This window comes from Halichoerus grypus, chromosome 14 (genome assembly GCF_964656455.1).
Source record: "Halichoerus grypus chromosome 14, mHalGry1.hap1.1, whole genome shotgun sequence".
Lineage (NCBI taxonomy): Eukaryota > Metazoa > Chordata > Mammalia > Carnivora > Phocidae > Halichoerus > Halichoerus grypus.
This window is the reverse complement of record NC_135725.1, coordinates 92,931,504-92,953,616: the sequence shown is the minus strand read 5'-3', so window position 1 is coordinate 92,953,616 and position 22,113 is coordinate 92,931,504. Positions and strand designations below refer to the sequence as shown.

Below are 22,113 nucleotides of genomic sequence, written 5' to 3'. Positions count from 1 at the left end.
CCAGTCTGAAGCCAGCTCTGTGTCCTCACAGCGGGGGCACCGGCTGCACCCAGGCCTTGGGAAGGCTGTGGGTGGGCTGTGAGGGAGTCACTGTATGGATGGGGCATGGGGGGAGGGTGAGCATTGAGCAGCTGGGGGAGGGGGCCCTCGGGGGTGGGGGTCTTGTGTGAGGAGGAAGTTGGGTAAGGGGACCCCAGGCAGTGGTGACCTCACTTCCCTGACAACAGAGCCCATCAGAATTTGGAACCCCGGTAACCAGGCACCCACATTCCAGAGACAGCCCCCTGCCCAGCTCATTTCGTTGCAGATCATCCAACCATGAACATGTTGGCTTGTTGCTTCCCTAAGTCTGGGGGCTGCAGGCTGAAGAAAGAGCGCCCTGCAAATGCTGTCCCGCGCTGGGGATGTCCTATCAGGGCTCCCCGACGCCTCTGGCCGTTTGGCCGGAAGGCCCGAAAGGTGACACCAGGAGGCCCAGAGCCGGCCACCCAGCCCCACAGGGTCTAATCCACCTGTGCAGCCCCAGGTCCCCTCCCCTCCGTGTGTGTGTGTGTGTGTGTGTATGTGTGTGTGTGTGTGTGCGTGTGTGAGGGGGGTCATGTGGGGTGGGCAACCCCATTCAAGAGCAGGCTGATGAGGGGTCAGATAACCCGTGGGCAGGTCATGTTCAAGATCAAGGCTGGCTGGGTGGGACGGGGTGTGGGGGGCTGCGAGCTTCTGCCCAGGGTTTATCCCGATCGCCCTGCAGGGATGGGTCACGGTCCCGCGTGCAGGGCTGTGCACCCACAGGTCTGTGTCTGATCTGGGAGCAGCAGGGAGACTGGGCAGGGGGACAGGGAGGTTGGCCGCGCAGGGCTGTGATGCCTCCGGGCCGGCTACCCGTCCCTGTCTTTGCAGACCACGGATGAAATTGGGAGGAGGCTGGCGGACACCCACTCCATCTCCGGGACCTGGGGCGTGACCCCACAGGACTCCCCAGGAGCAGGTGCTGGGGATTGCGGGGGAAGGCCTCCGACACCACCCAGACCACTGTCCCTGCTGGTCACTGACTGGATTGTGCTCCAGGAGCCGGAGCCCACGGAGGCCGAGCCCGAGGCTGAGAAGCCCGGGGCTGGGTGCCTGTGGGTGTGTGGGGACGGGTCGGGGCTGGCCCCACAGGGAGGAGCCCCCGGAGGCTGGTGTGGGGCCTGGAGCAACGACTGGGCTCAGAGCGCCCAGCGGGTGGACGGCAGTCGGGGAGACGCCCCGGGGAGGGCTCCTTCCTGGCTGCGGCTTCTCTGGGAGGCCCTGGGCGGGGCTCTGTCTTGCAAAGGCCCACGGAGAGCAGGCACGGGGCTGAGCTTTTCTCCTCTCACAGCTGCTCCACCATCTCAGGAGCTAGAGCCGGCTCCAACCCCATCGGCAGCTCTGGAGGGAGGGGTCGTGCCCGCAGCGACTTCAGGAGGAGACCCGGAGCCGGCAGGTGACCCGGCAGCCGCCCACGGAGAGCCTGACGGGGGCCAGGAAGGGCCTGCTGGAGAACCTGCCTCCGGAGAGCCTGCCCCTGCTCCTGCCCCTGTTCCTGCCAGAGCCGCTGCCCCTGCGCCGGCCCCGAACTGTGGCCCTGCTCCTGGCCCTGACCCAGCTCCTGCCCTGGATCCTGACCCATCCCTACCCCTGCCCGTGCCCCTGTTCTCGCCCCTGACCCAGATACTGCCCCGGTTCCCGTACGTGCCATCGCTGCAGACCCTGTCCCTCCCCTTGCACCTGCCCCCTCCCCTTCCCCTGCTTGTGCGCCTGTCCCGGCCCCTGCACCAACTCCTGCCCCTTCCCCTGCCCCTGCCTGGGTCCCTGTTCTTGCCCCTGACACAGCTCTTGCCCCTACTCCTGCCCCCGCCCCTGCCAGAGCCGATGCCCCTTCCCCTGCCGGTGTCCCTGTTCCTGCCCCTGCCAGAGCTGATGCCCCTTCCCCTGCCTGTGTCCCTGTTCCTGCCCCTGCCCCTGCCAGAGCCGATGCCCCTTCCCCTGCCGGTGTCCCTGTTCCTGCCCCTGCCCCTGCCCCTGCCCCTGCCAGAGCCAATGCCCCTTCCCCTGCCGGTGTCCCTGTTCCTGCCCCTGCCAGAGCCGATGCCCCTTCCCCTGCCTGTGTCCCTGTTCCTGCCCCTGCCCCTGCCCCTGCCAGAGCCGATGCCCCTTCCCCTGCCCCTACTCATGCCCTTGCACCTGCCCCTTCCCCAGCACCTGCCTGTGCACCTCTTCTTGCCCCTGATCCGGATCCTGACCCAGCTCCTGCCCTGGATCCTGCCCCTTCCCTTGCCCCTGCCTGTGCTCCTATTCTTGCCCCTGACCCGGGTTCTGCCCCTGCCCCTGCCTGTGGTCCTGTTCCTGTCCCTGACTCACCTCCTGCCCCTGCACCTGCCCCTTCCCCTACCTGTGCACCTGTTCTTGCCCCTGACCCAGATCCTGAACCATCTCCTGCCCTGGATCCTGTCCCTTCCCCTGCCCCTGCCTGTGTTCCTGTTCTTGCCCCTGACCCAGCTCCTGCCCTGGATCCTGCCTCTTCTCCTGCCCCTGCCTGTATTCCTGTTCTTGCCCTTGACCCGGCTCCTGCCCTGGATCCTGCCCCTTCTCCTGCCCCTGCCTGTATTCCTGTTCTTGCCCTTGACCCGGCTTCTGCCCCTGCAACTGTCCCTTCCCCAGCCCCTCCCTGTGCTCCTGTCCTTGCCTCTGACCCAGCTCCTTCCCCTTTCCCTACCCGTTTCCCTGCCCCTGCATGTGCGCCCATTCCTGCCCCTGACCCACCTCCTGCCCCTGCACCTGTCCCTTCCCCTGCCGGTGTCCCTGTTCCTGCCCCTGCCAGAGCCGATGCCCCTTCCCCTGCCCGTGTCCTTGTTCCTACCCCTGCCCCTGCCCCTGCCAGAGCCGATGCCCCTTCCACTGCCGGTGTCCCTGTTCCTGCCCCTGCCAGAGCCGATGCCCCTTCCCCTGCCCGTGTCCTTGTTCCTGCCCCTGCCCCTGCCCGTGCCAGAGCCGATGCCCCTTCCCCTGCCCGTGTCCTTGTTCCTGCCCCTGCCCCTGCCAGAGCCGATGCCCCTTCCCCTGCCCGTGTCCCTGTTCCTGCCCCTGCCCCTGCCAGAGCCGATGCCCCTTCCCCTGCCGGTGTCCCTGCCCCTGCCCCTGCCAGAGCCGATGCCCCTTCCCCTGCCGGTGTCCCTGTTCCTGCCCCTGCCCCTGCCCCTGCCCCTGCCAGAGCCGATGCCCCTTCCCCTTCTTTCCAGGGCCACTGCCCCTTCCCCTGGCCCTGCCTGGGCTCCTGTACTTGCCCCTGACCCAGCTCCTACCGTCGATCCTGCCCCTGGCCCTGCTCTTGCATCTGGCCCTGCTCTTGCATCTGGCCCTGCCCCTCTTCCTGCTCCTGCAGGGCTCCCAGAACCACATCCAGAGCCCACATCCTCGCGAGGAGAGCTCCTTGTACAATTACCCTTAGCTCCATCACCCGACCCCGACACCCCGCCAGATTGTTTCATCCCATCCCCCTATGTTCTTTCTCTCTGGTACATATTAACTGTTATATTATCTTTCCATGTCCTATATGCTGTTTATTATTTATTTTAAATAAAATTAATTGTTTTCAGTTGAACAAGTCCTGAGCATGAAGTACATTCCCAACGCTGGGCCACCACACCACAGAACATTGCTGTGGAATATCTGCTTCCCCAAAGGAGTCCCCAAACCAGAAGGCCTCCCTGGAAACCCCTAAGCTGCTTTCTCTCTCTGTTCCTTTACCTGTTCTGGATGTTTCCTGTACGTGGAATCACACAGTACGGGCCTTTGTGTCTGCCCCCCTATTTGCAAAGGGGACTCATTCTTTTCTGTGTTGACTTGACATAGAATTTTCCTTATTTGATGTTGAAAGCCCCGATGGATTACAGATGAGATGTACTCATAGAGCCCCCTTTGGTAAATATGGACACAATCTCGGGGCGGAGACCCCTATTCCTGCTGGGACACCTCAGCCTGACCCCAGACAGGAAAGGGCTGGTTCCTCCTGTGACCCACAGACAAACCAGGGAAATGCAGAAGGCTGGAAGACACACCCCAAAGGGCCAAAGCATTGCTCACAACCCAAGGCCAGAGAAAGGTTTCCCATGCCTCTGGTCCAAACCAGGCTCCAAGTCACTGGGTTCCACAGGGACAGAGACCAAACCCATGAAAGTTCAAGGCGGGGGGGGACAGGCACGGGGGGAGTCAGAGATGCGGGAGCTCCCGGGGAAGGACTCTGGCAAAGGAAACCCTATGGAGGCAGCGCTGGTCACCCTCAGACTGGCAGGTGTCTGGTCTGGGGACCAGCAGCCCTGGGGAGAACGTGAGGAAGTGGAGGTCCCCTGGAGAGAAGGGGGACGGGCACCCCTGTCTGGGAGAACAGTGAGCAGCACCCGTCCCAGGCCGCAGGGGCACCCATCACCTAGCACGCTCGTCCTGGGACTCACGCCCGGAAACTCTGGCTCGGTTTTTCACAGATGTGTTTTCAGGAGTGTTCAGCACAGCGGTGGTGGGGAGAGCAGGGCATGGAACACAAATGCCCACGGAGATGGATGGGATCCAAGGTCCTGGTGCACAGGGTGGAGAGAAGGCTGTGGGGCAGTAACGTGGGTACGGGGTCTCTATGTGCCAAGAGGCAGACCCTGGGGTCATCTTATGTAAGACTAGGGACCCACTGTGTGCATCCAGGAGCTGGCCCATACGTTCTGGAACCAGCTCTAACAGCAGCCTGGCCTTTGCCTGTGGCTGCAGAGAGTGAAGGAGGAGAAGCCGCACTGCCTGGGGTTCCCTCCCAGCCTGCGGCACAGCTATTGGCCCCCGATGCAGTGAGTAGCTCGGCTCGGCTTGGCACGGCAGGGGCGCCCTGTGCTGACATCTGCCCAGCCCTGCCAGTCCCCGGCCCAAATCCCAGCCCCACCGTTACGGACCAAGCGGCCTGGGCGAGGTTCTTTACGCTGGGGCCTCAGTTACCCTGGGGACTGTGGAGAGCAGACACTCCCCAGGCGTCCACCCAGTGGCTGTGCACATCCCAGGAGGCAGAAGAGATATAAAGCTGAGGAGCCCGGCCCATTTGGTGAGGGAGGGGGCTCCAAGGGTCACCTCCCCCATCTGCCCAAGGGGCTCTGCAGTACCCAGCGCCACGGGAGAGAAAAACAGAGCTCCTGTGTGTGGCCACAGGACGCGTGCCGCTGAGCAGGGGCATGGAGCAGAGGGCTGGGGAAGGTGGGTGGAAGATGCCCCCTCCATGGGCAGGTGTGAACTGCCTTCTTGGAGGGACTGAGATGCTACTTCGCTTCCTCCAGTGTGGGGTTCTGGTCATCCCGTGCTGGGTGTTCTCAGCAGGCAGGAACACACTCGGGTCCCCATAAGCTCGGGCCACATCCTCAGCTTCCTGAGCTCAGCTCTGACCAGGGACCCTGCCTGGGACTAGGGGACCGTGGATGCTGAGCTGGGGTGTGGCAGAGCTGGTGACCCTCCCCCGACCCCCAGGAGCTGTTCAGGAAGGCGGTGCCCTTCCACTGCCTGGGCTGCGTCTGGTCCCAGCGGGACAAGAAGGGCGAGGGGCCCCTGGCTCCCACCGTGGGCTGCTGCTTCGAGGATGCATGTGGCTGTCGGGCGCAGGGCCGGGGTGGGGGGTGGGGGGTGGGGCACTGGATCCAGGTGGCCGAGATAGGCCATGGGCGGGCCAGGGATCCCCTCTCCAGACTTAGGCAACTCCTCTTTCAGCCGGAGTTAGGTCTCCAGCACTCTAGCTGTTCCTCCAGGCTGTTGGGTAAATGGGGGTGGGTGTGCTTCCTTCCCAGAACCACCCAGCCTGTCCCCAGGAAGCCCGGCCCCTTTTGCTCCTTCTGTGGGCACTGCACTCGCAAGGGGACAGCACCCCACCTGCCCAGGACTGCCCAGGACTGCAGGGAATGCTCACAGCCCACAGAGCCTTAAGCCCAAACGGCCAGACCTGGGAGGGAGGCAGGTCTGCGTGCGCCTGGGAGGCCGCGCTCCGCCCCCAGGGCAGAAGATGCTGATCACAGAGAATGCTGTAGGGTTCTTCATGGATGAGGCGCCTGAGGACGTCGCACTAGCTTACACGGGGCGCGGCGGCTGCCTCAGGTCCCTCCCCACCTGCCCAGGGCGGCAGTAACTAGTCCGCTTGGGAGAAGCACCAGGGGCGAATGAAGCCAGGGCGCTCCTTCCAGACCCCACCCCGCAGCTTCCGCGGGAAGGAGGGCGCGGCGTGTCGCCGGCCGGGGCCCCAGCTGCCCGTCGCTGTCGGTGAGAGACCCGCCCTGAGCGCGTGCAGGGACCTTCCTGGGGGCTCGCGGGGAGGTGCGCCCGGCAGCAGCCGCTCAACCGAGGCTCCCGGAGAGCCGGGCGCCTTCTGCGGGGAGCGGAGAGGTGGCGCCAGCTCCGGGGACGCTCACGGGGTGCGGGACAGGAACTTCGGACGGCGCTGTTCCGTGTGCTCTGCATAGATTGACTCACGCAGTCCTGCCACCCGCGGGACGTAGGTCCCGGGGATCTCCATTTTGCAGGGTCCCATTCTCCCGGAGGAGGACCCGGCGCTGCCGCCCGCCCCGGACCGAGCTGCAGGCGCGGGCAGGAGAGTGGGAAGTCTTGCCTGCGGGCCTGGCTGTCCCGGGGGAGCGCCCCCATTCCCCCCAACTCGCACCCCCCGCCCTCGACGCGACCCGCAAGTCCTGGCGCCAGCAAGACCGGAAGGGTCCGCTAGAGGGCGCTGCGGCGGTGGGCTCGGGGCGGCGCGGTTTGGCCCTCGCAGGCCGCCGTAGGCCCTATAAAAGGCGCGGCGCGCGCCTGTGCGTCCTTTCCCGGCGGCGGCGGCGGGTGACGAGCGGCGGGCCTTCCCGGAGCAGGCGGCGGCCAGGTAGCAGGGGTTTGGGTGGGGGGGGGTCCCGGCCCTCCAGAAGTCCGCGCAGTGCCGCGGGGACGCGCTGAGCACCTGCCGCCCGCGCTCGCCGGGGGGGACCTCGGGGAGGCCGCCGCCGCCCCCGCTCGCGTGCGGCTGCCCCTTTGTGTCGAGAGGCGGGCTGACCGTCATCCGTGCGCTGTGGCCGCGCGTCCGGCCGTGTGTGCGGCGGGCCCGGGGCTGGCACTGCGGGCGGGGCCTCCGCGCCGTAACCCCGGCGCTGCCCACGCTCGAGCCAGGCTGGGCCTCCGGGGCGCGGTGAACGGGCGCGCTGTCTCCCAGGGACACGCAGGCCTGGTGGCGGGGGCTCGGGGGCCGCAGAGCCGTGCGCGGGCCCGTTCCGGCCTCTGTAAAGCGGGGGTTTCTTTTCTTCTCTAGGGAGTGTGCGCGCTGGAACCCGCGCGCCTGGAGGGCGGCCCAGGTGAGGTGACACGTGGGCGCCGGAGCGCGCTCGCCCCGAAGTACGGCTGTTGGCACATTCGGCCCCTTGTGCATCTCCTGTGTCGGGGTGCTTGGACTCCGTGCACAGGCCGGGCGGCTCCCTCAGCTGCCCCAGAGGCGTTGCAGTGTGGCTGTGTGTCACACGTGCGTCATTCGGTGGCAGAGAGAAGAGAGGCTGATCTACGCCCAGTGTTCCAGCTCGTGAGCGTCTGGGTGATTGATAGTCTGACACCCGGCCAAGCGCTTCGGCCTGGCCTGAGGCCCCCCGGGAAAACCCTCCCGCTGTCTCCTGTTCTTGGTGTCAGGTGGGCACGTGGTCGTAGGTAGTGGGCCACTGGATTTCCGGTGGGCAGGACAAAGGACGCCTCTCAGTACCTTCCTGCCACCTGCCTGGCCAGCAGGGTGGGTTTTTCAGAATCCCGCAGAAGCAGGGAAGGTTTGCTGGAACCTGGTCCCGTTAACAGTAACGATGACAGCCGACTTTTATTAGACTCTCGTTTTGGGCTGAGCGTTTTTGTTACTTAATACAGGAACGAGGGCAACGGCTGTTGGCCCGGAGGGGCCCAGAAAAACTTCCGCCACCATCCAGACCGAGGTAAGAGGAGAGACGAAGCTGGCCTCCAGGCTGGGTGGGAGGGGACGGCTGCCCTGCAGGTGCTGGACCTGCCGGCACCCCGGATCCAGCTGCTCTGCTGTACCTGGGACGTCAGGGCAGATAGGAAGTGGCTATTTCTACGCTCAGTGCTCAGAACAGTGAGCACTAAGAATGGTTTGTAGCCGAACATGCCTTAGAGCAGCTGTGGCTTGCCGCTTGGCAGGCACACCACACCTTCGGGCTTCTAGCCAGGAGCGCCGAGCACGGCACCAGGTGCTTCGGTTTTCTGATTCGCCTGTAAGATAACACTCACGAGGTTCGAGTGAGCCATGCATGTGTATGAGCTGGTGGCCAGCTTCTGGCACAATGGGATTGACCAGGAGAGGGTCTCCTTCCTGGAAATGGTCATTCTGTAGGTCTGTTTGGAGGGTTTTCTGGAAGTCCTTGCCAGGTGTGTCGTGCGTCTGGCTGAGATCTGCTGTGAGTGGCCTGGGGTGTGTCGCTCCCTGCGGGGGCTTCCGAGCCCTGTGCCCACAGACACCCCTGTTTTAAGGACCCTTGAGGCTAGCGGCGCAGGAGGCCATCTGGTCAGGCTGGGGAGGGGGAGGGACCCCGGAGGGCTGCACCTGGCTTTGTCCTGCCAAGGACACGGGTCGGCCCGTGTGGAGCCCTGTAAACCAGGGCTCTGGTGAGAGGAGGGGGGTGGCCTCGGTAACCCCACTGGAGTGACAGGTGTGACTGAGGCTTTCCCGCCTTCTTGCAGGTGGAGAGCTCAACGCTGGTACAAGCAGGCGAGACCCAGGCTGGCTGCTCGGGGTGACAGACTCACCAATTTCAGGTTAAAAAAAGGAGAGAGTAAGATGTTTTGCATTTATTTTCTGAAGCATTTGTGCAGAACGTTGGTGTGTTGGAAAGCAGTCACGTGCGTTCAGCTTGTGAAGCTTGCACCGGGGAGATGGATCTGCTGGGCCAAGGCAGCGGGACCTGTTAAGTGTTGGTAGACACTGTTCCGGATTCCGGAAAGTCCAGGCGGGCTAAGGCAGAGAGAAGGGGTCGGAATAAACAGGGCCCAGTGGTCGTTCGCGGAGGCACATCCAGACGCCGCCGTGGCCTGGGCTCTGCGATCGGGCGGGGAGCCACTTCAGGGGCGGCGCGCCCCAGCTTGGAGGCCCCGGGCCTGTAGGGGTGGCCCAGCGTGTGCGCCTCATGGAGCAGGTGAGGGATGAGCAGGTTCTCCCCCTGGCACCCTGTGTCCTGCTGCTTAATCCTCCAGCCATTGTGTTCTAGGGGGAAGTAAAATCTTTGCAGCGTTTTCTAACCGCCCAGAGCCCACGATTCTAATTTTTTTTTTCATTAAGATTTATTTTAGAGCATAAGCTGGGGGTGGGGGTGGACAGAGGGAGAGAGAATCTGAAGCAGAGTCCACACTCAGCCGGAGCCTGACGTGGGGCTCGATCCCACGACCCTGAGATCGTGGCCTGAGCTGAAACCTAGAGTAGGATGCTCAACTGACGGAGTCACCCCAGTGCCCCAATTCTAAACTGTTTTTTGTGCTGTATTTGGATTACCCACCCCACAAGAGAGAAAGACCTAGATGGGGCAGAAAATTATTTTTTAATGTAGGTAAGGATGAGTTTTAGGAATCAATACTAAAAACATGGGTATTAGTTGAAATTTTGGAATACATTTTTCAATAAAAGTGTTTCTTTGTTGGCAAAACTTGAGATTGGTGTTGAATAAACCGTGTTTACTTGGTTTTTCCTCACAGTGTGATTAGCTGAGGCCAGAGCAGGAGGCTGGTGGGTATGTGTGTGCACATGCATGCCCACGCCAGTGGGCGCGGGGAGGAGGGCAGCTCGCTTTCCTGAGCTGTCGCCTGCTTATTTGGCTGTGTGACGTTCAGGGGTTCCCGCACAGCCTTTCCCAAGCATTATAACCACTTGGAGTTAAGCCTGCAAAGGTCAGTGGCCCCCAGGGACTTGAGGAGTAGGATCTCCTGCCCACCGCGACTTGGGATGGGGACGCAGCCCTTCCCGCAGCTCCCTGAGTCTCCCGGTGTCTGGGGTCTCTTAATAAACCCTGTGACTACTTGTGTGGATGTTTTGAAACCTTGCCTTTCGTCAAAACAATGCTAGGAGTTTTCAGTTCCCAGAATGGAAGCCGAGGGAGCCACGTGCTGACCCCTCCACGGGGTGGGTCACAGCTGCACAGTCTCCATTCAGTGCACCAGCCTGGGCTCAGCAGTGGGGCCCCCGTGGGAAACGGGTGTCCGGCTCCTGCAGCTTCCCCCTGAGGAGAGGCAGGGAGAGTGCTCGGCTCTTTCCTGGATGATGGATTTTTCACCTAGTGGTTCATGGGTATCTGTGGAAGTCGTGTGCGCTGGACTGTAGGAGAGGGTCTGGGATGGGAGGAGCCCGGCTCCCCGTCGGTCCCTTCCTTGGGAACCGCAGCACCAGCCAGCAGCATCTGGCATCCTGTCACCACACCCCTCCTGCCCCCCAGAATGTGGCTCTAGGAGAGACCGTACCTGTGATGCCCGCTGAGGCCTCTCCAGCCGATGGGGACCCGGAGGACCACGCCGCATTCCGTCCAGCCTGGGCAAGAGCAGCCCCCCACCTCTGAGCTCAGGAGGCCGATGGCGGGTCTGGGAGGCAGGGCTCCAGCGTGGCGGGAGGGAACCCAGGGACACTCACAGAAAAGCTGTTTATTTACATCACACGTTCTTCAAAGTAACAAAAGTCTGGGTGAGTCCTTCAGCCAGCCCTCGTGGTCAGGCTCCAGGAGCTGCTCCTGCCCCCCCACCCCCTGTCCAGCTATGCGGCTCCCCTGTCTGGGTCGTTGGCATCTGGGGCTGAGGGAAGGACCCCTTCCCTGGTGGATGCAGGCCAGGCCTCCAGCTCCTGTGGTCCTGTCCTTTGCTGGGTGGTCGGGTGAAGAGGGAGGAGGACCCAAGGGCGCGAGTGGCTCTGGGGCCCCAGGCAGCCCCCTGGGAGTTGGGGGGGCGGGGAGCCGGCCATCAAGAGTACTTGGTGTTGGAGATCTTCTTCCAGAGCAGGGTCTTGAGGTGGCTCAGCACCAGCGAGTGGTGGGCGTCCACCTGGCTGGCCAGCCCGCTCAGCGTCGTGCAGGTGCGCAGCTGCCTGCCCAGCTCCTCGTGCAGGTCGGCGGGGGCGCCGGGTAGCAGGTAGTCCCGCAGCAGCTCGCACACCTTGGCCAGGTTGGGCTGGATGAGGTCGCCCTTGCACTGCCGCATGAGCTTGTCGCAGGGGGCCCTGCAGTCCCGGCCGTACGTGCAGTCCGAGCTGCGCTCGCAGCGGCGGCCCTGCAGGAAGCGGCGCACGGCCGCCTCGGGGGCCACCTGCTGCAGGTCGGCCATCTTGAAGTCGTACTTGGCCGTGTAGCCCACGTTGGCCAGCGTGGTCTCGCACATGTAGAAGGTCCCGTAGGCGCCGTGGAAGAGCTCCTCCACAAACTCCAGCAGGCCGATGGCGATCTTGGCCCTCCAGGGCCACGCGGGCCCCAGCCACCGCTGCAGGGCTGCGTGCAGGGCGGGGGGCAGCAGCGGGCGCAGGAGGGGCGGGAGAGCGGCCCCGTGCCAGGAACCGTGTGGGACTCCCTCGGTGACATAGAGGTCCCCGCAGGAGCCCAGCAGCCGGGACGCGTGCTCCTCCTGGAGGGACAGCAGCAGCAGGAACTCGTTCCGTTGGAGCAGGGCCCACACCGACTTGGCCTCGGCCAGGGACACCCTGCTGTCCTTGTTGAAGTCGGCCATGAGCAGGACCTGCCCAACCAGCGCGGGCAGGGAGGGCAGGTCTCCCAGGTTCGCCTGACACGGGAGACCCAGAGAAAGGGAGACCGTGTCATTTCAGGGCCAGCGAGCCTGACTTGGTGGTGGGTTTCTACGTTGGCAGGGTGCCCGCCTTGACCTAGTCGGCTAGGACCCCTGGGTGTCCGCTGGGTGCATCTGCCAGCTTGGGAGAGCCCGGCCCCCAAGCACACGGAGGGGACAGCCCAGGGCTGTGTAGAGCCCCCTCGCCGACCACTGGTGCACCGTCCTTTCTCCAGGAGCTGCTCCTGGGGCCCTCGTGTCCCTGCATCTCCACTGCTGCTCGGGGAGCTGGGGAGCGGGCACTTGGATCTGCTCTCACCCCGCTTCCCATGCGCGGGGTCCTCTGCACCCAGTAGGTGCTCCCCTGAGCGAAGGTCTGCCTGGAGCTGAGGTCCAGCCAGATGCCTGGCTCCTGCCCTGAACTCCGCACGGCCCCCAGGAGCCAACTGACCTTGAGAAAGCTGAGGGTCATCTCCCGGAACTCCTTAATTGAGGTGCCCCGAGTGGGCTTGTCGAACAGCACCAGCTCCTGCCGGGGGGCCGGGTCCGACCTGGCCTTGGGGTCCAGGCCCTCCTCGATGCCACACTTAATGGTCACCTCCTTGCCCTGCCACAGCCCGCTGTACACCTGCATGGGGCCACAGGGGTCCTCGAGCAGACGTCCCCTCCCGCTGCACCTTGCGCCCGAGCCCCGGCCCCCAGGCCAAGGGCCCCAGGGCTGACCCCAGCCAGAGCCTCCTGGGCTTACCTGCTGGCCTGGGACGGAGGACAGGCACGTCCTCCACTCCACCTTGTGCAGGTTGCACAGGTCCTGGCAGATGGAGCCCGAGATGATGCCCTTGCGGTACTGGTCACACTGGGGACGGGAGGAGGACACCAGGAAGTGGCCTGAGGAGGCGGGGCCCCTCCCCCACCATCCACACGTGGCAGGTTGAGGTCCCATCGCATCTGCCGGTTGCCCCCTGGTTCTTAAGCCCCTCCACGTCTCAGAGGGGCCCCCAGACCACAGCAGCCAGGAACCAGCAGGCTCCGGCCACACCTGACCACGCGGAGGGCCACGGCACCCACGGCCTGGCAAGAGCCTCTGCTCCCTGCGGCCCCTCGCAGAGTCCGCGGCGACCCCCACCTCCTGCGAGGTGCGCAAGTCTGGGTCTCCCTGGCGTGGGCTCTCCCCGGTTCCAGGAAGCGGGAGCAGCAGAGCCCGAGACACGAAGGGGCCCTGCCCCGAGGGTGGCGGGAGGGGGCCCGGCCAGGCCGCCTCATTAGCCAAATGCCCTGGGAACCACTGGCAGCAAGAACCAGGCTGGGCTCCGGAGCCGCGGTCGCCCCCCTGGCCCCTTCCCCTGCAGCCCCCCGAGCCCTGCAGGTCCGGGCTGACCCCAGCAGGAAGGTGGGGAAGCCAGAGGTGATGGAGTCAGGCCCTCCCCCCGGGCAGGGAGGTGCGGCCGTCTGAGCTCTGGAGCTGGGGGGCCTCCCTGGCCCCTTCCCCTGCAGCCCCCCGAGCCCTGCAGGTCCGGGCTGACCCAAGCAGGAAGGTGGGGAAGCCAGAGGTGATGGAGTCAGGCCCTCCCCCCAGGCAGGGAGGTGCGGCGGCCGTCTGAGCTCTGGAGCTGGGGGGCCTCCCTGGAAGTGCATCACCGTTGCCATGGAGCCCGGGCCCTTGCTGGAGCCAGGCTGGCAGGAAGGAGAGGGAAGTGAGTGTGCGGAGTGCGTAGAGCAGGGCGCCACCCAAGTGTGGGGAGGACGGAGGGCAGGGCAGGGACGGAACCAGAGGCCCCGCGAAGGAGGCATCAGGGAAGCAGTGGCCGCTCACCACGATGGTAAAGAAAGCGTAAGGAAAACCCATTCCACCACCTTGTTGGGAGTGCCTCCACCGCAAAGGGTCGGCTCTGAGCCCTGGAACCCCCCCCCAAGAACCACAGGGCCTTCGAGGGGGCCGGCCAGGGACACGCTTCTGCCCGGCACCACCCCTCCCCACCAGTGCCAGGGAAGGAGCCTGCTGGCCACGCTGCCCCCCTGGGCTGGGGAGGGGCTCCCCCAGGGGCTGAGAAGGGCAGTGTGCCCCATGGTCTCGGGGCCCATCAGGCTTGGGGCAAGTTGCCCTACTTCCCAGCCTGTTTCCCACCTGCAGGGGACCGAGTACCTGCCAAACACCCAGAGCCCGTAAGAACCTGACCTGTGACCCCTGGTCGCACCCTTAGACACACTGTGGAACCCCACGAAGCAGGCAGGTCTCCTCTGGAAAGGAGGGGGCATCCCCACAGCCCAGGGGAGACACCCTAGGGAGACCCCTGGGCACACAGTTTCCTCGGGCTCAGAAACCCCTGCTGACCCTCCAGGCGGCCGGTCCCTGCACCCCTAGGCCAGAACCCCCTGCCCCGCCCACTGCCCTCACTCCAGCGGTGCGTCCCTCCCACCCCATAGCTCACTCCAGCCCTCACCTGCCGCTCAGGGCCCATGGCCGTCACCCGCCGCGCCATCCTGGCTGCCCCCCGCCGTCCTGGCCCTCCCCAGCCCCACCCTCACCCTGAGCTGTCCCAACAGCAGGGCTTCTCCCCACCGCCCACCCAGAGGCCCCACGTCGGCCCTTGTGTGTCCCCCGACCCCCTGGACTGTGAGGGCAGAGCCATGTGTCCGGTGCCCAGCTCAGGCCTGCCCCTGGAGGCCACCGGTGAGCCTTTCCGAAGTGTACCAAGGACAGGCAGGAGGCAGGAAGGCCTTTTCCCCCAAGCGTGGGCGCTGCGTCCTCGGTGCCCCGTGCTGGCCTGACCCTTTGGGGAGGTACTTAGGCAGCAGTCGGGGGGACTGGATGCCACCCGGCCTCTTGCAAATCCTGCCACAGGGGTTCTCCCACCTCTGGACTTGCCCAAATTTGGCGCCTGTGGGACCTTGGCCAGAGCAGGCGTGCCTGCGCCCTCCCGGGGCCAGCGTCGGTCCCACACAGCCCCCCAGGAGAGGAGGCCCCTTCGTCTTACAGCGGGGAGGAGCAGCTCCCGGCCAGCAGCTCGCTGGGAAGGCCAGGCAGGGTGCGGGGCAGGGTCGGAAGAGTCCGGGGCTTGCCAGGGCCCCTGGGGCTGGTGTGGTCGGTCCCTCCAGCCCGAGTGCTGGGGTGTTCACTAGGTGTGCACCCGTGGGCCCATGTGCCGTCCTGTGTGTGGGCACATGCAGGCTCCTGACGCCCGCCACCTCGCGTGCACACCCACGGACACGTGCCCACTCCTGAGTGGCCCACACGTGTAAACGTGTGCACGCACAGCTCACACTCTAGGCCACAGGCTGCCACTTAGCACGGCCCGCCGCCCCTTGTCCCCCACAAGGACCCTCTAGGCCACAGGCTGCCACTTAGCACGGCCTGCCGCCCCTTGTTCCCCACAAGGACCCTACCCATGGCCTCCTTTGGTGAAGCCCTGGCCCCGGGGGGGGCGCTCAAGGCCACCAGTATCTGTCCACCCCAGTCTCCCTGCTAAAAGTCCTCCCTGCAAACACCTCCGAACATCCCAGCCCCCAGCCCCGCTCTCCCACGCACCTGCAGCAGCCCCCCCCGCCGCGTCCCTCCCCCCCAGCCCCACTCTCCCACGCACCTGCAGCAGCCCCCCCCGCCGCATCCCTCCCCCCCAGCCCCGCTCTCCCACGCACCTGCAGCAGCCCCCCCCCGCCCCGTCCCTCCCCCCCAGCCCCGCTCTCCCACGCACCTGCAGCAGCCCCCCCTGCCCCGTCCCTCCCCCCCAGCCCCGCTCTCCCACGCACCTGCAGCAGCCCCCCCGCCCCGTCCCTCCCCCCCAGCCCCGCTCTCCCACGCACCTGCAGCAGCCCCCCCGCCCCGTCTCTCCCTTCGTCCCTGCCGCACCCAGCCCAGTCAGGTCCATCTCAAAGTCCACCGCGCCGGCGCCTCTGAGGATCCAGGGCCAGCTGCATGTGACCCGTGCGCACGGGCCAGCACCGGGCAGGGAGGAGCCCTCCCACGAGGCGACACTTACGATAAGCACCTGGCAGACGTGCCCACGGCAGAGCTCCGCGCGGGACGAGTAGTGCACGTACACCATCCAGCTGCCCACAGAGACGCCCAGCCAGACCAAGAAGACGTACTTGACCCTGAGGCCCGGGAGCCGGCCCTGCTGGGAGAGAGGCCTGTGAGGAAGCGCCACGTTCGGGGTGCGTGTGCCCCCTCCACCAGCCCCAGCCTTCCCGGCGGACCCCTGCCCGGGGCCAGCACCCGGCCCTGCTCCAGCCTCCGAAGCTGCCCGTCACGGAGGGGGCGTTCCTGGGCCTCGGCAGGCCCACTCTGGGGTGGGGGCAGGTGCCCAGTGCTCTCAGACTTTTACATCTCACCAGCAGGCAAGAATAAATTTCAAAATGCACGGAGACACACGGTAGACGACTCTATGTTGACCTATTTTGATGAATAAAGATATTTTATAAATTTCCCTCCTGCCTTGCTGACCTTTAACCTCTGCACAAGGTCAGGCTGGAAAATCCGCCGCCCCCTTGCCCCCCGCCCGCCGTCCTCTGACTGGTGGGCAGTTCCAGCTGAAGCAGGCCCAGCCCGGGGACAGGTATGGAGGCTGCAGTGCACAGGGCAGGCCTCAGCAGCCCAGGCGCCCTGGGAGCCTTGAAGAGACAGCACCTCGGAGACCGCGAGCAGGCGGCATCCTCCCCAGAACCAAGGGCGCACCGACAGGTGAATAGCTACGCAAAACGGGGTCTGTCCACGTCGTGGAAAATCATTCACTCTAAGAGGAAGGAATCCCAGCTCCTGCCACAATGCAGATGAACATGGAGGACACGGTGCCGAGTGAGATCAGCCCGGCGCAGAGGGACCAATCCCGAAGGATCCACTCCCAGGAGGCCCCAGAGGAGCTGGACCCACAGACACGGGGTCGGGGGTGGCGGTCAGTGTGTAATGGGACAGAGTCCAGTCTGGGAAGATGACTACGTTCTGGGGACAGAGGGGATGGTGCACAACAGTGTGAACGCACGGACACCCCTGAGCTGTGCGCTTAAAAGCGGGTAAGAGGAGAAATTTTAAGTCACGTGTATGTTCCCAGATAAAGAATAAATAAGACAGACATTTCGCGGCCCTACGGCCAGAGGCGCTGCCCCCCATGTGTGGGGGGTGCTGGGAACAGCGTCTTGGGGGCTCAGCCCCTCTGCCAGGGTTCCCCAGCTGACGTGCAGAATCACAGGCGCGGGGGGCCCAGACCCACCTGCAGCAGGTGGGCGAGGGCGTGGCCTCCCATCCAGCTACCCCTGCCCTGGCGAATCCCAGGCCACCTGGACTGCTGTCCAGGAGCAGCCAGCTGAGGGGATGGGGTTACCAATGTTCCAGTCGGGGGGGCCAGGCCCCAGAGAAAAGGGCTGGGACCCAGGGCCAGGAGGTGCTCCGTGCCCCACTGCTTAGCCAGAGGCTGGGGCTGGCTCTCCGGTGAAGACAGGGTAGGGGCCTCTGCTGTGGTCGTCTTTATGGCTCCTCCAGGACAGGCAGGGGCCTCCCCTCCTGCTTCCTGGGCACCAGTTCACACAGCTGGCCCTCCTGGGAGGGGCTGTAGCAGGAGGACCCCTGAGAGCAGCAAGGACTGGGGTGCGCTGGGCAGAACAAGAGGGCTGGGCCTCAGGCCCACTTGTCCTGCACCACATCTGCTTCCGTCAGATTTGTTCAAAAGGAAAAACAGGAAAGCAGAGAAACAGTGGGTGGGGGGGCTGGGCAGCGGGGGGGGGGGTTGTTTTGGCAGGACAAGGTCAGAAGACTTCCGGCTGGCAGAGAACAATGCTGTAAGGTGGGGGTGAGTGTGGCCTTGGGGGCGCTGGCAGCCAGGAGGAGGGCAGGCTGGAGCAGCGCTGGACCTGGGGCTGAACCCGGGGTGGACTCAGGCTCTCCAAGGGACCGCAGGGCCCACCACGGACACGAGCCACACCCCAGCCAGACCCCACCCCCCAACCCCAGGCTCTCCCAGGAGACTGTCCCCACCTGGCCAGCTCTGACTAACCCGACATCCTGATCTTAGATGGGTACCTCCTCTAGGAGCAGTCCCGGACCCCCATGGGTCCTACCTCCCACCAGTGAGTGAGCCCCCAGGACAGGGCAGGTCTTACTCTTCAGTGGGTCCTATGCAACTGCTCCCCAACCCCACCTGGCCCTGGTTCCTGGTGGAGCCACTGACTCAGGGGTCAGTAACAGCCACGTTACCCAGGGACCAGCACCCCACATGCACGATGGCACCAAACCTACCTCCAGCCCAGGAGGGAAACTGAGGCTCTGAATGTGACCTGACAATAGCAGGTGGGCGGGGCTGGCTCAAACCCCTGGGAACCAGCCTGTCCTGGGTCCTAGGTCAAGCTCTGGGCCTCCCCTGCAGCAACCTGGTCAAGGTCCCTCCCTCAGGGGACAGGGGAGGGGGGCAGTGCACAGCCCACTTCCTGGGCTAGGGGTGGGCCATCAGACCCCTCAGCTCCCACCTGGCCTAGAGCTGGGCCAAGACCAGGATGCACCCTGAGGCCCCAGGTGGGCAGGAAGGGTGTCCCACACAGACACAAAACCCAAATGTTTCCTGGCTCTGAGGCTTACACCCCCCCCCCCACCCCCTGCCCCGGTGGGGAGAGCTGAGGACAGCCAGGCCCGGGGCCAAGGGCACCCTGGCAGGAACCCTCTTGCCCTGGCCCAGGACAGCCTGGGGAGGCCAGGGAGGTGTGGGCTACTTGGAACAGGACTGCACCCGAGGCCATCTCGGTCATGGGGTCGGCCTGGCTCAGACCACCTAAACCAGAAGTGACAGGCTACTCAGCGGGGTTCCCAAGGCAGCCTGGGCTTCCCCAGTAGACAGCGGGCCACCGGCAGGGACGGTGACCTGTCCAAGGTCATGGTGGGGGTCAGGCACACCCCTAAGCTCGGGCTGGCTGGGAGATGACCCAGGAGTAGGTTCTGTCCTTCTGAGAGCGTTTCTATGTGTCCCAAGTTTTCCATAACAGAAAAACAAACCTTAAAAGAGGCACGGACCTGGCGTGCTTTCTGGGCCTCCGGGAGGGGTGGGGCGGTGGGGGTCCAGACCATGGGGGAGGGGCTTCTTCAGCCCCGGGGTCAGGGGCTGCCACCCCGCAGCATCCGCCGCCCCTCTGCCCGCCCCATCAACGCCCCCTCCCCAGCGCCTCCCAGCCCCGCAGCCGCCCCAGGGCCACGCAGCGCGGCGCGCAGGAACCCCGCGTCCCGCAGCCGGCCCCCTGGCTGGCCGCCGCGGCCCGCACCGAGGCCGGGCGGGCGGGCGCCTACCTGCAGGCCCTTGGAGAAGGGGCAGAAGAGCACCAGGTGCGCCAGGCGCCGCAGCCGCCGCATGGTGGGCCCCCGGCGTGCGCGGGCCCGGCTCGCCTCGGCCTCAGCCCCGCGGGCCGGCCCGCAACGGCCGCTCTCTGCCGCCGCCTCCCCGCGCGCCCGTGCCCGCGCCCGCGTCCACGGCCACGTCCACGTCCACGCGAGGGCGCACTCTGCCGGCCGGCCCGGGCGGGGGCGCGGGCGCGGGCGCGGGAGAGGGGCAGGGGCGGAGGGAGAGGAGGGGCGCGAGAGAGAGGAGGAGGGGAGGGACGCGGGAGAGGGGAGGGGCGGGGGCGCCGGAGAGAGGAGGGGAGCTGGGAGAGGGGCAGGGGCGAGGGAGGAGAGGAGAGGGACGCGGGAGAGGGGAGGGGTGGGAGCGTCGGCGAGGGGAGGGGGAGGAGGGGGGAGCGACGAAGGAGAGGGGCCCGGAGGGGGCGCCGGGGAGGGGAGGGGCGCGGGAGAGGGGCAGGGGCGGGGGCGCCCGGGAGGAGGAGGGGAGGGGCGGAGGAAGCGCGGCGGGGGCGCGCGGCGGAGGGGCGTTGGGGGGAGGGGGCGCCCGCGGCCCCGCCCCTCGCACCCCGGGCTTGGGCGGCGGGGCTGTCACCGCGGGCCGTCGCGGACGCGCGGGCGGAGGGACTAGCCGGCCGCCTTTAGAGCCCCATGGGGGGGGAGGGTCGGCGCGGGGGGGCGCGGGGGGGCAAGGCCGGCAGTGGGGTCCCGCGCAGCCACCCGCCGGGCCTGGAGGAGCGGTGGACGCAGTGTGAGCGTGTGCGGGTTTCTTCCCTTTGTCCAGGGAAGCCGCTGAGCTCACCTTTCTCCCTGTGCGGTTGCGCCCGCGTCCGCCGCCACCTCCGGGCCCTCTGTCTTTGAGCCCCCGCAGCCCCAGCCCTGATCGTCGCCCCGCGTTCCAGAAACCGGGTGCAGCGGGGACAGCCTTGGGGTCTGGCCTGTCACCGGCAGAAGCCAGAAATCCAGTGCCCTGGTCCGTGCGGAGCCGCGCGCCGGCCCGGGCTGGGTCAGCGTCCGCCGGCGGACGTGGGGTGGCCAGGGGCGCAGCTGCCCTGAACTTTGGCGCTGGGCTTTGTGTGCAGGTGGGTGTTCCCGTCGGGCGGACGAGCGCGGGGCTCCCGCCGTGGGAGGCGCGTGGGCCGCGGGGCCTCCGTGTGGTCGTCTGCGTTTCCCTGTGGACTGACCACGTCGAACCCCCTGTAGATCTTCTTTGCCAAAACGTACTTTAATTTTTTCCCGTGTTTTCTTTTGACTGTAGTGTTTGTTTCCTTGTTACTGGGTTTGGGGAGCTCCCCCTAACTTCCGGGTACTACTACCTTATCACACTTGATCTTAGCCAAAAGGCCGAGAAACGATACCACTACGTGACCAAACAGGTGATCTGCAAGGGTTTTCTCCCAGTCTGTGGCTTGTCTTTCCTAACGTTGATGAAGCCCAAGTGACCCATTTTTTCCTTTTACAGTTTGTGCGTCTCTTGTCTATGGTATCTAAGAAATCTGCCTAACCGAGCAGCGCAAACATCTTGTGTTTTTTTCTAGGGTTTTTGGCACAGCAGTGTCCCCCCCTTACCCGCCGTCTCAGTTCGCACGCTGGCCACGGTCCGGAAGCAGATGACCCTCCTTCGGACGGAGGCTCAGGCCCGCAGCTGCCTCCCGCTGCACCACAGCCCTGCGCCCCTCATCTGCGTCCTCCCGCCACGTGGGCATCTCATCCTCTAACGGCGTCCAGGAAGGGTGAGCACAGGGCCACGTGACGTTCAGAGAGCGAGACCACGGCCACGTAATTTTCCCACGGCGTACTCTTACTGTCGTTCTGCTTTCTTATTAGCCATGTTGTTACTCCCTTCCTGTGCCTACTTTACAAGCTGAGCTCAACCACAGGTACGTACGTGTAGGAGAGAACGTAGTCCGTGGAGGGATCGGCACTATCCGTGGTTTCAGGTGGCCACTGGGGGTCTGGGAACGTATCCCCTGTGGATAAGGGAGGGGGCTACTGAATTGGGTTTTGCACGTAGGTCGATAATTCGGTTTGAAGCTAACTTTTGTATATGGTGCAGGATATAGGGCAAGGTAGTATTTCGGATTTTGGTTTTGAGTTTTGGGGTGTTCCTTTGTTGGGCTTTTTTGCACATGGGTGTCTAGCTGTTCTAGCAAGTTTGTTGAAAGATGAACTCCTGTGTGATTTTGTGGCAGAGTGCCGTGTGGGACACCGCCCTGTGAGCAGCTTCCCTCCCACTCCCCCCACCGCCCGGACCCTGGAGGCGGGTTTTCAGCAAGTTCCGAGGCCAGATTCCCAGCGATGCTGCAGGCACCGCGGTGACTTCTCTGCCATCCAGGGACCCGCAGCTGCGCCCTCCCGCCAGGGTCTCAGCCTGGGGCTGGGGGGCTCCAGCTCAGCCCTAGCAGATGTCCCCATGTCTGCTCTTCAGACCATGCCTCTGTAGCAAACTTTCCCTGTGTTCCTCGCCATGTGGCTTCTGTCACCTGACGGGACCCCGGCTGACACAGGTCAGGTGCAAAAGAGGACACAAGCATTTTTTTTTTTTTTTAAAGATTTTATTTATTTATTTGACAGACAGAGAGCACAAGTAGGCAGAGCGGCAGGCAGAGGGAGAGGGAGAAGCAGGCTCTCCGCTGAGCAGGGAGCCCGATGGGCTCGATCCCAGGACCCTGGGATCATGACCAGAACCGAAGGCAGACGCTTAACGACTGAGCCACCCGGGCGCCCCCACCAGCATCTTTATAAAACTCACCGAGACCCACTGCACCCCACACTTTGGACCACGTGGCTCACCCTCAGGCACCCAGTGTCCTCAACCAGATGGTCATTACCCTTGAACTTAGGGCCATGACGGCAGCACAAGAGAGTCCAGGTAGTTGGACCAGAATGAAGTTTAGGTCCCATAGGCCCCAGAGCATGTCCTTAGAGGAAAGAAGCCTCCTGCTCAGGAGGGTCAGGATAGAATCCCGAATATCCAGAAGGGATCTAGACGGCCC

General features: G+C 64.9%; 1 protein-coding gene, 1 long non-coding RNA gene and 2 other non-coding genes across 10 annotated transcripts; 3 read left to right on the top strand and 1 right to left on the bottom strand.

Moving 5' to 3' along the window:
* The first annotated feature begins 5,904 nt into the window (after window positions 1–5,904).
* LOC118537613 (uncharacterized) lies at window positions 5,905–9,703 on the top strand. The gene is made up of 3 exons (XR_013443901.1): window positions 5,905–6,901; window positions 7,322–7,979; window positions 8,743–9,703. It is a non-coding gene; the product is annotated as an uncharacterized LOC118537613 (long non-coding RNA).
* Window positions 7,490–7,617, top strand: LOC118537630 (small nucleolar RNA SNORA17). Its single transcript, XR_004918220.1, has one exon. It is a non-coding gene; the product is annotated as a small nucleolar RNA SNORA17 (small nucleolar RNA).
* On the top strand, window positions 8,036–8,171 carry LOC118537629 (small nucleolar RNA SNORA43). The gene has a single exon (XR_004918219.1). It is a non-coding gene; the product is annotated as a small nucleolar RNA SNORA43 (small nucleolar RNA).
* A 965-nt stretch (window positions 9,704–10,668) lies between the features above and the next one.
* On the bottom strand, window positions 10,669–19,256 carry DIPK1B (divergent protein kinase domain 1B). Of its 7 annotated transcripts, none has more exons than XM_078062044.1 (5): window positions 19,070–19,256; window positions 15,795–15,923; window positions 12,557–12,664; window positions 12,260–12,457; window positions 10,669–11,805 (listed from the first exon to the last, which is right to left on the bottom strand). In XM_078062044.1, exons 1-5 carry the CDS (start codon window positions 19,130–19,132, stop codon window positions 10,996–10,998), a joined length of 1,308 nt encoding a protein of 435 aa, XP_077918170.1. In that variant the 5' UTR covers window positions 19,133–19,256; the 3' UTR covers window positions 10,669–10,995. The 7 variants fall into 7 exon arrangements, with proteins under 7 accessions (XP_077918170.1, XP_077918171.1, XP_035951111.1 ...); XM_078062045.1 differs by having other exon boundaries at window positions 15,795–15,920; window positions 19,070–19,255; XM_036095218.2 differs by having other exon boundaries at window positions 15,786–15,923; window positions 19,070–19,253.
* Window positions 19,257–22,113: the final 2,857 nt, after the last annotated feature.

Coding starts and splice junctions, on each gene's coding strand:
- DIPK1B (XM_036095218.2), bottom strand. CDS start 19,132: ATGCGGCGGCTGCGGCGCCTGGCGCACCTGGTGCTCTTCTGCCCCTTC. Junction 15,924..19,069: donor CCTTCTCCAAGGGCCTGCAG/GTAGGCGCCCGC, acceptor CCTCTCTCCCAG/CAGGGCCGGCTCCCGGGCCT. Junction 11,806..12,259: donor TGACCCTCAGCTTTCTCAAG/GTCAGTTGGCTC, acceptor CTCCCGTGTCAG/GCGAACCTGGGAGACCTGCC.